The sequence below is a fragment of the Dendrobates tinctorius genome, unplaced genomic scaffold, assembly GCF_039654945.1.
Source record: "Dendrobates tinctorius isolate UK_male_01 unplaced genomic scaffold, ASM3965494v1 ptg000039l, whole genome shotgun sequence".
Classification (NCBI taxonomy): Eukaryota; Metazoa; Chordata; class Amphibia; order Anura; family Dendrobatidae; genus Dendrobates; species Dendrobates tinctorius.
In genome coordinates, this window is record NW_027361707.1 from 27,275,900 (window position 1) to 27,289,900 (window position 14,001).

Consider the following 14,001-nt stretch of genomic DNA (forward strand, 5'->3'; position numbering starts at 1 on the left):
CTTGAGATACAGGTGTATCTCACAAACTTAGAATATCATTACAAAGTTAATTTATTTGAGTTCTTCAATACAAAAAGTGAAACTCATATATTATATAGAGTCGTTACACACACAGGGATCTATTTCATGTGTTTATTTCTGTTAATGTTGATGATTATGGCTTAGAGCCAATGAAAACCAAAAAGTCATTATCTCAGTAAATTAGAATACTTTATAACACCAGCTTGAAAAAATGATTTTAAAATCCAAAATGTTGGTCTACTGAAATGTATGTTCAGTAAATGCACTCAATACTGGGTCGGGGCTCCTTTTGCACCAATTACTGCATCAATGCGGTGTGGCATGGAGGCGATCAGCCTGTGGCACTGCTGAGGGGTTATGGAAGCCCAGGTGGCTTTGATAGCAGCCTTCAGCTCATCTGCATTGTTGGGTCTGGTGTCTCTCATCTTCCTCTTGACGATACTTCATAGATTCTCTATGGGGTTAAGGTCAGGCGAGTTTGCTGGCCAATCAAGCACAGTGATACTGTTGTTTTTACACCAGGTATTGCTACTTTTGGCAGTGTGGACAGGTGCCAAGTCCTGCTGGAGAATGAAATTTCCATCTCCAAAAAGCTTGTCAGCAGAGGGAAGCATGAAGTGCTCCAAAATTTCCTGGTAGACGGCTGCGCTGACTTTGGTCTTGATAAAACACAGTGGACCTACACCAGCAGATGACATGGCTCCCCAAACCATCACTAATTGTGGAAACTTCACACTAGACCTCAAGCAGCTTGGATTGTGGCCTCTCCACTCTTCCTCCAGACTCTGGGACCTTGATTTCCAAGGTCTAGTGTGAAGTATCCACAATCAATGATGGTTTTGGGAGCCATGTCATCTGCTGGTGTATGTCCACTGTGTTTTATCAACACAAAAGTCACCGCAGCCGTCTACCAGGAAATTTTAGAGCACTTCATGCTTCCCTCTGCTGACAAGCTTTTTGGAGATAGAAATTTGATTCTCCAGCAGGACTTGGCCCCTGTCCACACTGCCAAAAGTACCAATACCTGGTTTACAAACAACAGTATCACTGTGCTTGATTGGCCAGCAAACTCGCCTGACCTTAATCCCATAGAGAATCTATGGAGTATTGTCAAGAGGAAGATGAGAGACACCAGACCCAACAATGCAGATGAGCTGAAGGCTGCTATCAAAGTAACCTGGGCTTCCATAACACCTCAGAAGTGCCACAGGCTGATCGCCTCCATACCACGCCGCATTGATGCAGTAATTGATGCAAAAGGAGCCCCGACCAAATATTGAGTGCATTTACTGAACATAAATTTCCATAGGCCAACATTTCAGATTTTAAAATCTTTTTTTAAGTTGGTGTTGTAAAATATTCTAATTTACTGAGATAATGGCTTTTGGGTTTTCATTGGCTGTAAGCCATAATCATCAACATTAACAGAAATAAACACATGAAATAGATCACTCTGTGTGTAATGACTCTATATAATATATGAGTTTCACTTTTTGTATTGAAGAACTGAAATAAATTAACTTTTTGATGATATTTTAAATTTGTGAGATGCACCTGTATATTAACACGTTACTTTTCTCGTTGCTTTGGAGACCGACCACTTCTGCTAGAATGCTCTTTCCTTACAAGCTCTTTTTTTCTGTTGAGCTTGTATGTATGGGAAGTGTTTTGATGCTGACCAGGTTCACTGGAGCGTCCTGTTACTTCCTATACCGGGCAGACTTCGGCGCAGTGCTTACAAGCTACACAGCAGCAATGGTCGGTCTCCTAGGCAACGAGTTGTAAACAAAGTGTTAATGTCTCAAAAACGGATGCAAATTTTAATAAGCAGTAATTTCCAAAAGTGCTTGTTTTTACAAGTTCTATCCGACACTCTTCATATATGTGTCACGTGGACCCGTCCTGTGTGACACAACCCGCAGGTCGGTAACTAAAACAACAAAACTGGCACGCGTAACTATCCTGTGTGACACGACCCGCAGGCCGGTAACTGAAACAACAAGACACGGGGGAAGGGGAAACAGTTACAACGGTGGGCCCTGCGATAGGGAACGAGGATGTGGAGACCTCCTGCACTCCCCTCAGTCAGTGTCCCTCACACTCCTAACGTTCCCTATACAGGCTCCTCACCTGTCGCCGAGCCGGATACCTGTCACCCTAGCACACCCTACACCTATCCCTTGCTAGGGAGCTGGGTGGTCCAGGCACTGGCCCCACCGCTGAACTAATATACACCAGGGAAAAATACAAACAGGGGAAACACCAAAAACACTTCTCTTGCTCTGCTGCAGCACCAGGCAGCAGAGTGCATCACCGGATTAACTTTTTGCAGTGGCTCGACAACTCAGAGCCAGCTGCCACCTTCACCATCTCACTCTGCTGCAGACACCGGGCAGACAGAGTTCAACACCAGTTTCAGCAGTGGCTCCAACCTTCAAGCCAGCTGCTAACTTCACCAGGTTTCTGCAGTGGCTTCACACCTCAGCCAGCTGCTCCCTTCACCGTGGTTGGAATCCCAAAAAGACGCTATCACCAACACCTGCTCAAAGACCATGTGACCCTATATAGGAAAAGTGAATGGTCAAATGATCAGGGGCCAAAGCTGATATAACCCCAGTGACCACCGGGGGCAAAAGGCAAAGCAAAGAAAACATCAAGTGCAATGACACTTGTGGCCACAGGGGGCAAAAGGCAAAGCAAAGAAAACATCAAGTGCAATGACACTTGTGGCCACCGGGGGCAAAAGGTAACCAAAGCAACTATTAGGATGCAATGACACCCGTGGCCACCGGGAGCAAAACTAACCTTAAGCCAAAGGCTTGAAGGAAAAAAAAAGGTTTACATGCGTTAATCCAGAAGCTGACACGGCTCCAAGAATTGGATTGTGACAATATGTAGATGAGAATAACCCTTATACTTTCCTGCCATTGCAGTTAGTGTAGTTAGATTTTGCTTCTGAACAGTAGTAAGAAGAAACAAAACTTTAATGAGCAAAACAGAGTCCGTCCTTGCCCTGTTCCTAGAAGTCATGAGCACTTGGCAGCTACGGGCTCTGTGTCTGCGCAGTGATACATGGACATATATAAATAAAATCTTAGTGAAACAGTTTTCGCAAGCTCCAAAAACTATGTGAAATGAATAACGGGCCGATTCCCATGGTCCCTATGTCCAAAGTGCAAGCGGTCGTTATTAATGGCCCCCAATATAGACAAGGAGAAAATGTGTGTTTCTTTTTCGGTGGATGTAATACTGTACTATCAGTTGAGTTATTCGGCCTTGCTGGCGGTTTTGGGCAATGGTGTTACAGGTATTGCATCTGACGCGGGAATATGTTTCTGTCCGAGACCAGTAAATTGGAGCCTTCTACTGCCAATTAAATATCTGCCCAGTCCACTGTACATAGTTTATCAGATTAGTTAAAGCTGCAAACTATAGCTTAGCCCTATTCAATGTAATACTAGGCACAGCCTATGGACAAGAGTGGCGCTGTTTCTGAATGAAGGCAGTCATATTTCTCTAAGGCAGCTTTAACGTTGCTGTCGGTGTCCCCGCACGGAACCCCTTCCCCCACCATGCAGGGACACCAGTATACTCATTGCCTCGGCCCTGTGGTGTAGTTCTCAGCGTGCTCCCTGTCCTCTGCTGTAGTGCGCATGTAAGGAGATAAACCGGACCTCGGGTACCTGGATGCCGGGTCCGGAACTAGAAGGGCTGCATCCTGTGTTCCCGGGGGAAGCCTGAGTGGGATGGACCTCCCTCTGCTGCATGAGAGAAGCCTGAGAGAGACAGAGTTTCCTGCTGACAGGAAGGGGCGGGTAGAGCCAGAAAAGGGGCGCAGCAGCCGGGAGATAAAAGGAGAAAGCGCGCCAAAAGACTGGCGCAGAGCAGTGCAGAGGGCAGCGAGCAGAGCGGTGAGCAGCACGCTCTGCTTCCCCCCATCACAGTGTCCCGGTGTGGTGACGGGCCATATAGAAGGAGCCCCCGTCGCCTGCAGAGCATAGCCATGCCAGCAGAGCTGTGCCAGCAGGGAGAGCCGTGTCAGCGGAGCAGAATCTTGCCAGCAGTGAGAGCCGTGCAGAACCGAGCACCCAGAGTGGAGCCGAGCCGGGTGTCGCAGCAGACAAAGAGAGGGGTGCCCCGGCCAGGAGTACCAGCACCAGGCAGACCAGCATTGCCCGCCGCTAACAGCGGGGACCAGGGAGAGCGGGACGTGCGGTGTGTGTCCAGTGACAGCCAGAGAGTACCAGGTGCCGTACACGACCTGTCCGTGAGTACCGCACACGCGCTGCCTAAGAGAAACCACACAGGACTGACATGCTCACCCTGACGTGGACACAGAATAATTGTCCTGACCTTTGTGACCTCACTCCATCAGTTAAGACAGTTAAGGAGCCACGTTGGGCTCGTACCAGTCTGTGGCCCGTGCCTTTAATAGCCACAGCAGTATATGGACAAGGGGCAGTGGAAGGTACTGGAGACCGACTACTGTTACCAGAAGACGGGGTATTGTCATCTACCTGACCCCACTAGAGAGGACACTGCGCCAGCCGTTGCGGCGCATTTGAGTTCGCAGCAGCAGCTGCAGTTTAAGGACTGCCTTACATCTATGCTAACGAACTGCTGTCGTCTGAACCGTTGTTATATCTTTGCCTTTAATGTACCGTTTGTATCCCCTGACTAACCCTTTATCTCCCGACTGTTTAACTATTTACCTCACTGCGTGGAGTATTCCCCTGTAAATAAACCTGTTAACCCTTGCTCTGCCTGCGTCCCATCACTGCATCCCACGTTCCTGCTTGATACCTTACGCTTGGCGTAATCGGCAGGATGTAGTCTACAGGCGCAAAGGTGGCAGACCAAGTGTTTGGAGATGCTCCAAGGGCCATTATGCCTCTGGGTACAATTTTGAGTAATGTCCCCAATCACAAGCAGGACATTATTACTGTTAGTCACAAGGAGGGCATTATTACTCTTAATTACAAGGAGGGCATTATTACTATGGATCACAAGGGGGCACTATTACTGTGAATCATGAGGGCATTATTACTGTGGGTCAGAAGGAGGACATTATTACATTGCTCTATAACTTTCGTTATATTTTAAAAATTAGTCACAACTTCAGCTCTGTTTAAATAAGTAGAAACAAGAAGAATTAATCACAAACTATCCTAGTGAATTTAATATATGTGCAACTAATCCCATTATCATAAGCAGTGAATGAAGTGTGGTATTATGTGGGTTACCTGTGGTGGCTTATGATACATAAAGAGAGAGATATTACTCATTTGGTGCGGAATACCACATCCCTTTCTCAGGAAAGCCCCGCATCATATATTGTATTTATAGCCACCTTCTATACTAACACTTGTTAGCCAACCAGGAAATTCCAGTCTGAGCTTTATCCCTGCCAGCAGTGGACAACTTCCAAAATAAACCGATAGCCAATAATGGCAACGCAGTCTCTCTGTAGAGAAGTCCCGGTTTATAGAAGTCACTCCAGAGGTGCAAAATCACACCAAACTTATAAAATCCAGACTTCTAAACTACAAACTGAAGTGACTCAAGCCCATATAGCCCATAATCAAGAGAGATAGAAGTTTTGCTATAAAAAATGAAAAAAAGTGTATAATCCGCAACAGGGGTATTTCTTCAGCTTCATAGCAAAGTATAAAGACCAGGTCCACAATCGAGAATTGCATCGTACTGCAGATGACTGCTGCCTCTGACTGCAGGCGATCCCTGCATGTCGACCCGGAGGACTGTACCATCCCTCGGAGTCGGCAATCGCTGTGATTGGCTGATCACTTCTGACCAGCCAATCACAGCGATGTCACAATAAAGTTTAAAAAAACAACATGTGACATGCTGCGATTGGTGCTCTCTGAGACCGCACCAATCACAGCAGTCCCAATGGATGGGGTGATCGCGATGTCACCTCTCATTAATTCTTTTGGCGCTGATTGGCTGAATAATAGTTACTGATCAATCAGATCCAAAGGGGTTAATGTAAAACAGCGCTCACCTCAGAGTTGGTGTGCAGAGTGGTTGTATACCCCCTCTGTGTACCTGAGAGAGTGAAAATCATTGGTGGCCGGTGCAATCCTCCTGCGATCTGTCTCCTGCGATCCAGTGCTGTGCTGTGTCTCCTGCCTCCTGCGATCCGTGCTGTGTGCTGGCTGCTGTGTGACGGATCTGCCATCACAGCAGAAGCAGTTCCCCAATACATTTTCCACCTCCACACCCCACCACCAATCGCATTTTTTGCACACTTTTTTTTCTCTTTTATCGTGTGCGCGGCATCCTGCACTGAGCATTCCTGCTATTCCCGTAGTCGCACTGACTAGTATCGCTACTGATCAGAGTATGCAGCAAGGGACTTTGGCTGGTTTCACAATTGCGTTTTTTTTGCGCAGTATTTTAGCGCTAAAAAACGCATGCGCTTTTTTCCTATATTTTGCATGGGATGCGCTTATGTGCGCATACACATGCGTTTGTATGCGTTTTTACATGCATGCTTTTTTTGTGGTGTGCGCTCGGGCGCACAAAATGCATCCTGTTGAATTTTTTGGGCGTCCGACTTGCCTCAAAAAAATGCATGCACGCGCAATGCGTTTTTTTACAGCAAGACACCCATTATAAGTCTATGGGTGCGCATATGTGCGCATTGGCAGGCTCATGTATGCGTTTTTTTGCGCATGCGTTTTTTTGTTGACCATTGGTTAGACAATGGAAATTAGGGGTTTGGGTTAGAGTTAGTGTTAGTTAAGGGGGGTTAGGGTTAGGGTTAGTATAGTTTAGTTAAGGGTTAGGGTTTAGGGTTAGTTAGGGTTTAGGGTTAGGGTTTGGGTTAGGGTTAGTAGGGTTTGGTTAAGGGTTAGGGTTAGTATGGTTTGGTTAAGGGTTAGGGTATGGTTTGGTTAAGGATTAGGGTTAGGGTATGGTTTGGTTAAGGGTTAGGGTTAGTAAAGTCATGGTTTGGGTTAGTGTGAGGGGCCAACTAATGTTGGGAAAAAGCGCAAACGCGGTAAAAACGCACTAAAAACGCATACAAATGCATAAAAACGCTGCGTTTTTTTCATGCATGCTCATAAAAATGCTTGAAAAAACGCAGCATTCGTATGCGTTTGTATGCACTTTTTCCATGTGTTTTTTTGCGGGAAAAACGCACTGCAAAACAAAGCAAGTGTGAAAGTAGCCTTTTTCTTTTGCTAGTTAGAGTAGTGGACGTCGCAGTGTAAGTGACGTACGATTTTTTTTTTTTTTTAGAAAAGAAAAATTGTAGTAGTTAGTGCAGAGTAGCTTTATAGATAGAGAGGTAGAGTTTTTCTTTTGCAAAAAAAAAAAGTTATCCCAGGTAATTTCTTAGCTAGTGCATTAGGGGAGCGTATGTCACAGTGTTATTGACGTCTGTTTTTCTTTTGCCAAAGCTCCACTTACACACACATCCCCAGTGTTTTGAGGAATAAAATAAAAATGGCCCAATCGTCAAGAAGACGCTATTCACCAGAGGCGGGATACGCCTTCCTTGCCTCCGATACGGATTCAGCTAATGAAGATGATCCCACATTCCTCTACTTCTCTTTCTCCTCCTCTTCCTCCTCTTCATCTAGTGAGGAGGGCAAGGTGCCCTCAAACCGAGGCAACTTCTTCTTCAATCAATCCCATATGGACTCCACCCCCCCAAAAATTATCAGCCTGTTATTCCGGATTTCATCGGCAGCTCAGGAATCCAATTTGACTTTACAGGCCTAGCTGAAATTGACTTTTTCAATTTCTTTTTCAGTGAGGAAATAATAAATCTTACGGTGGCCCAGACAAATTTGTATGCCCATCAATTTTTCACCCAAAATCCAACGTCATCATACGCCAGATGTAAATTCAGCAGAAATTATGACATTTTGGGACATTGTGCTGCATATGGGCATAGTCAGAAAACCAGAACTTATTCAATACTGGAGTAATGATATTCTCTACAACACATCGGTATTCTGTATGGCCATGACAAGGATACAAGTTAAAGCGATCCAAACAATTTTGCATTATAGTGATAATGCGCAGTGTCCTCCCTGAGGCGATCCTAACTTTATAGAATCATGGAATGGTAGTGTTGGAACGAACCTCCAGGATAATCGTGTCCAACCCCCTGCTCAATGCAGGATTTACCAAACCATCTCAGGCTAGTTTCACACTAGCGTTAGGACGCGCAGCGCACGGCCGCCATGCAGCTCCGCCCCCTGCTGCGCCCCCTCCGGTCAGCTCCTCCTATGGGCGCATGACGCTGCATGCGACCTGCATACCCTATCGTTAGCATTGGGTACGCAAGCTGTGCACTGGTATGATTTTGACGGCGCATGATGCACCGTGTTGCATTTTGGTGCGCTCGATGCACCGTCAAAAGGGCGCATGCGCCGTCAAAATCATACCAGCACACGGCCTACGTACCCAATCAAGACCAGAGGGAACAGGAAATCCCACCATCATATCTTTTACGGTCTCTGATAAACCCTTCCGAAAGAGAGCTGCCAATGCACCATCATTCCATGTAGTAAGGACCGCCCACTTTCGGAATTTTTGACAGTATAACTCTGCAGAATCCTGACCCTGGTTCAATGCCAATAGGGTTTTCTCAGCTTGATCAATAGCATTTGGTTCATCATACAACAACCCCAAGGCTTGAAAAAATGCATCCACATTAGTCAGAATAGGATTTTCAGGTGTCAGAGAAAAAGCCCAATCCTGAGGATCGCCGTGCAGCAAGGAGATGACAATTTTAACCTGCTGCACAGAGCTCCCCGATGAGTTAGGCTTCAAGGCAAGAAATAATTTACAATTATTCTTAAAATTCAAAAATTTAGACCGATCCCCAGAAAAACACATCAGGAGTAGGGATCTTTGGTTCAACAGCAGGTGACTGAGCGAGATAGGCGGAAATTCCCTGCACTTCAGCAGCGAGCTGCTCCACACGATCAGACAATTGCTTAATCTCCATTAGAGAAAAAAAAATCCTCCTATAGCCCCAGAGAAAAAGATGAAAAAATACATATTAAAAAAAAAATTCTGACTTTTTTTTTTTAACAATCTTTTCCTGCTTTCGAGTACCCTAGAATCTGCGGTATGGCTGGTGATTCTGTTATGAATGGGTCACCGAGGAGGAAAACAAGATCAAGCCAAGTCACAGAAAGCCAGAGAGGTTGGTAACTACGCGGATTGCAGACCCCTGATCCTGACCACACAACTAGCAGTAGCCGTGGAGCATACCTACGATAATTCTAGATGCCTCGTCAGAGCTGGAGGACTAAATAAGCCTAAAGCAAGAAAGGGGTAATCTAAACTGCCCCAGAGCAGACCCCAAAGGAATAGACAGCCCCCACACATGTACTGATGGTGAGACAAGATGAAAACACAAACGCAGGCAGGAAAATAGGCTGAGCAACCTATGGGGCCCACACTAGCTAGAAAGGACAGGAAAGGAAAGATACTGTCTGCAATCACGCCAAAAAACCCTGCAAAAATGTCCAACACTTCTGATAGCAAAAATACCCTGAAGTCACTAGACTTCTCCCACTATATCAGCACTCTGGCATATTCTGAGAACAGAGCAAAAAGAGGCCAATCTAATAAAGGACAAAAAGCAAACTGGCACATACAGTGACATAAGAGTGGAAATTCAGCACAGCCCCAGCCGGGGCTGGCTGACCACACAAAAAACTGAATAGACCAAACCAAATCAAATGTGAACATTAGCAAAAACAACTTAGCTTGAGAAGGCAGGAACTGAGCTGGAAACTAAGACCTCAGGAGGCAGGAAAAAATCACCAGCATGGGAATAGGGAGTTGGCTGTCTTAAATCCAGTCTGAGACTCCAGATGTCCACTCATCCTCTTCATTATCAGGTGGCAGGTCTCTGCCAATTGCTCCCTCACCAGAAACCAGAGGCAGACCAGAAAATGAGTTCACAACAGATGAGACCAAAATAGAACTTTTTAGTATCAACTTTACTCGCCGTGTTTGGAGGAAAAGGAAGGATGAGTACAGCCCCAAAACACTGTCCCAACTGTGAAGCATGGTGGGGGAAACATCATACTTTTCCACAAAGGGGACAAGTTAACTGCACCATATTAAACTGAGGATGCGTGGGGTCATGTATCGTGAGGTTTTGGTGGATTTTGAAGATGGATCGTGGTTGGGTCTTCCAGCATGACAATAACCCGAAACACACAGCCAGGGAATCTAAAGAGTGACTCTGTAAGAAACATTTCAAGTTTTTGTAGTGGCCTAGCCAGTCTCCAGACCTGAACCAAATAGAAAATTTTTGGAGGGAACTGAAATCTTAAAGATCTGGAGAAGATCTTTATGGAGGAGTGGGCCAAAATCCCTGCTGCACTGTGTGCAAACTTGGACAAGATCTACAGGAAACGTCTGACTTCTGTAGTTGCAAACAAAGGATTCTGTACCAAATATTAAGTTCTGCTATTCTATTGCATCAAATACTTATTTCATGCATTAGTTTTGTAAAAGTCATACAATAGGATTTTATGGATTTTTTTAAATTCTGTCTTTCACAGTTGAACTGTACCTACGATAAAAATTACAGACCTCCCCCATTCCTTTGGGTGGGAAAACTGGCAAAATTGACAGTGTATCAAATACTTATTTTCCCCACTGTATATAAAATTCGGCCAGAACACTTAATCAGAAAATTTACTGAACCGTATGAGCCCCCAAATAGACATCTGGTACCACAGGGGTCAGTTTTGGGCCCGCTTCTTTTTAACATATTTATTAATGACCTTGTAGGGGGCATAGAGAGTAGAATTTCAATATTTGCAGATGACACTAAACTCTGCAGGGTAATCAATACAGAGGAGGACAATTTTATATTACAGGAGGATTTATGTAAACTAGAAGCTTGGGCTGATAAATGGCAAATGAGCTTTAATGGGGATAAATGTAAGGTCATGCACTTGGGTAGAACGAACAAGATGTATAATTATGTGCTTAATTGTAAAACACTGGGCAAAACTGTCACTGAAAAAGACCTGGGTGTATGGGTGGACGACAAACTCACATTTAGTGGCCAGTGTCAGGCAGCTGCTGCAAAGGCAAATAAAATAATGGGATGCATTAAAAGAGGAATAGATGCTTATGAGGAGAACATAATTTTACCTCTATATACCGTAAGTCACTAGTGCGACCACACTTAGAATACTGTGTACAGTTCTGGTCTCCGGTGTATAAGAAAGACATAGCTGAACTGGAGCTGGTGCAGAGAAGAGCAACCAAGGTTATTAGGGAACTAGGGGGTCTGCAAAACCAAGACAGGTTATTACACTTGGGGTTATTTAGTTTGGAGAATCGAAGGCTTAGGGGTGATCTTATTACAATGTATAAATATATGCGGGGACAATGCAAAGACCTTTCTAATGATCTTTTTACTCTTAGACCTGTGACGGGGACAAGGGGGCATCCTCTACGTCTGGAGGAGGTTTAAGCATACTCACAGACGCGGATTCTTTACTGTAAGAGCAGTGACACTATGGAACTCTGCCATATGATGTTGTAATGAGTGATTCCCTACTAAAATTTAAGAAGGGACTGGATGCCTTTCTTAAAAAGTATAATATTACGGGGTATATACACTAGTTTCCTTAGTATTGCGTTGATCCAGGGAGCTAGTCTGATTGCCGTATGTGGAGTCGGGAAGGAATTTTGTGAAGCCTACTGTTTGCCACATGGGTTTTTTTTGCCTTCCTCTGGATCAACATGTTAGGGCAGGTCAAGATAGGATATGGGTTGAACTAGATGGACTTAAAGTCTCCCTTCAACTTTAATAACTATGTTACTATCTGTATAGATGAATTTCTGCACCATTCCGAGCGTCATATAGAGTAATGTAAAGCCGCCACCACTGAACTCTGGAGAAGTGGGAATGTGTTCTGGGCAGTGACGAATCACAATTCTCTATCTTTTGGTGAATGCCAGGAGAATGTTACCCGCCTGACTGCACTGTGCCATTTGTACAGTTTGGTGCCGGAAGGAAACTGCAATGTGACTTTTTTTCAGGGATCTGCCTCTTAGCTCTTGCAAAGGGAAATTTTAATACTTCAGCACAAGACATTTTTGGACAATTATAGCTTCCGGCCCCCCTTGACGCCCCCAGGAAGAAGCCTAGTGGTGAAACGCACGTCGGGGTGTAAGGATAAGTATTCCAGCTCCACATTAAGATGAATCGTTACCCCACAATGTGGGTTTTTTCATGCATACACTTTTGATTATACCTGCATTATAAGTTCAATAGCATATATAGGTGATTCATCTTTCCAGCGTATTATAGCTCATGACCAGTTCTTTTTATATGATTGTACAGTAATATGTGCCTCCTATAATGAGGGTTTACGTTATTTTCACCCCCATATTGACCTTTGTACTTTACCTATTTTTGCCTTTATGATTCGCATTGCACTATGCACTTTATATTGAGTTATGATTATAACATATGGCGACTTGATGCAATTTATGATAATGGCCTTATCTAGCCTGTTTATAACTCCAGTGAGCACTTTACATTTTTTCATACCAATCACCTCATTTTGGTCTATTTGTGTGATAGCGGTCTCGTCCTTTACTGAGGCATTCTGCTTTTTTATCTGTTTTTTTTTTATTTTTATATTCAGATTTAAATAAAATGATTGTTTTATGGATCTCTTCAATTTTTCCTTCTTTATTATAAGTAAGGATTTGAGTATTTAATTTGGTGATGAAGTGCCATTCTTTTCACTTATTTTGGACATTATATTGATGGTTATTTTCCCCACTGTATGTAAAATTCGGCCAGAACACTTCATCAGAAAATTTTCCAAACCGTACGAGCCCCCAAATAGACATCTGTATGGATGAATTTCTGCACAATTCCCAGCGTCATATAGAGCGGTGTAAAGCTGCCACCACTGAAATCTGGAGAAGTGGGAATGTGTTCTGGGCAGTGACGAATCACAATTCTCTATCTTTTGATGAATGAGTCTGGATTTGGTGAATGCCAGGAGAATGTTACCCACCTGACTGCACTGTGCCAGATGTAAAGTTTGGTGCCGGAAGGAAACTGCAATGTGACTTTTTTTTAGGGATCGGCCTCTTAGCTCTTGCAAAGACAAAGCTTCCGGCTTTGTAGAAACAGTGAACAAGGTCTATAATAGGGAAGTTTGGAGCGGAAGAACATGACTGGCCACAAAGACCCAGAGCTCACACCCACCAAACCCCCTTAGGATGACCTAGAATGGAGATTGTGAGCACGGCCTCTCTTCCAACATCAGGTTCTGACCTCACAAATGCCCTTCTGGATGAGGGGGAAAAAATTCCCATAGACACCTCCAAAATCTTGTAGAAATCCTTCCCAGAAGAGCTGGAGCTGTTATATCTGCAAAGGGACCAACTCCATATTAATGTCTATAGAGGTAAAATGGTAGGTCATGAAAGCTCCTGTAAGTATGATGTGGAGGGGACACTTATTTCCATATAATTTTGATAGTTAATAAGATTCCCAGCCTGCACATGTGAGCGATGTGTTAGGGGTTCACATATATTTCTGTGTTCCTGTATTATCAAAAGAAACGTAAAAATCGTTTTTTTCTACCAAGCCTCAGAAGGAGCGAGCGGACAACATCTGATTGTACTTTATAAATAGTAGGAAATTAGTATTATAAAATAAAAAGATTTACCAAAGTCTCTCCTGACATCCATGATGCAGATTCCCCATTCTCTATCTCGGTCAAAGTTATGTGTCGTTGCACACCTGATACAATGACAGAGAACATATGATGTCAGATGGTTCACAATGAAATACAATGCAATGTATACACACAACTATAGTATTTTGGAACACTTTTAGTTTGATTTCTGTCCTCAAGGCTATTATTTAACTAAGGAAAATAAGAAGCTAAACTAACTCCTTTTGAATGGGAATCTGTCATCCCCCTAAAAGCA

General features: G+C 44.1%; 1 protein-coding gene across 1 annotated transcript in view; it reads right to left on the reverse strand.

Moving 5' to 3' along the window:
* HGFAC (HGF activator) overlaps positions 1 to 14,001 on the reverse strand; it is a 122,856-nt gene that overhangs the window by 70,660 nt on the left and 38,195 nt on the right. The window contains exon 4 of the mRNA XM_073574566.1: positions 13,737 to 13,810. Within this exon, the coding sequence (XP_073430667.1) occupies positions 13,737 to 13,810 (74 nt within the window). The remainder of the gene's footprint in view (positions 1 to 13,736; positions 13,811 to 14,001) is intronic.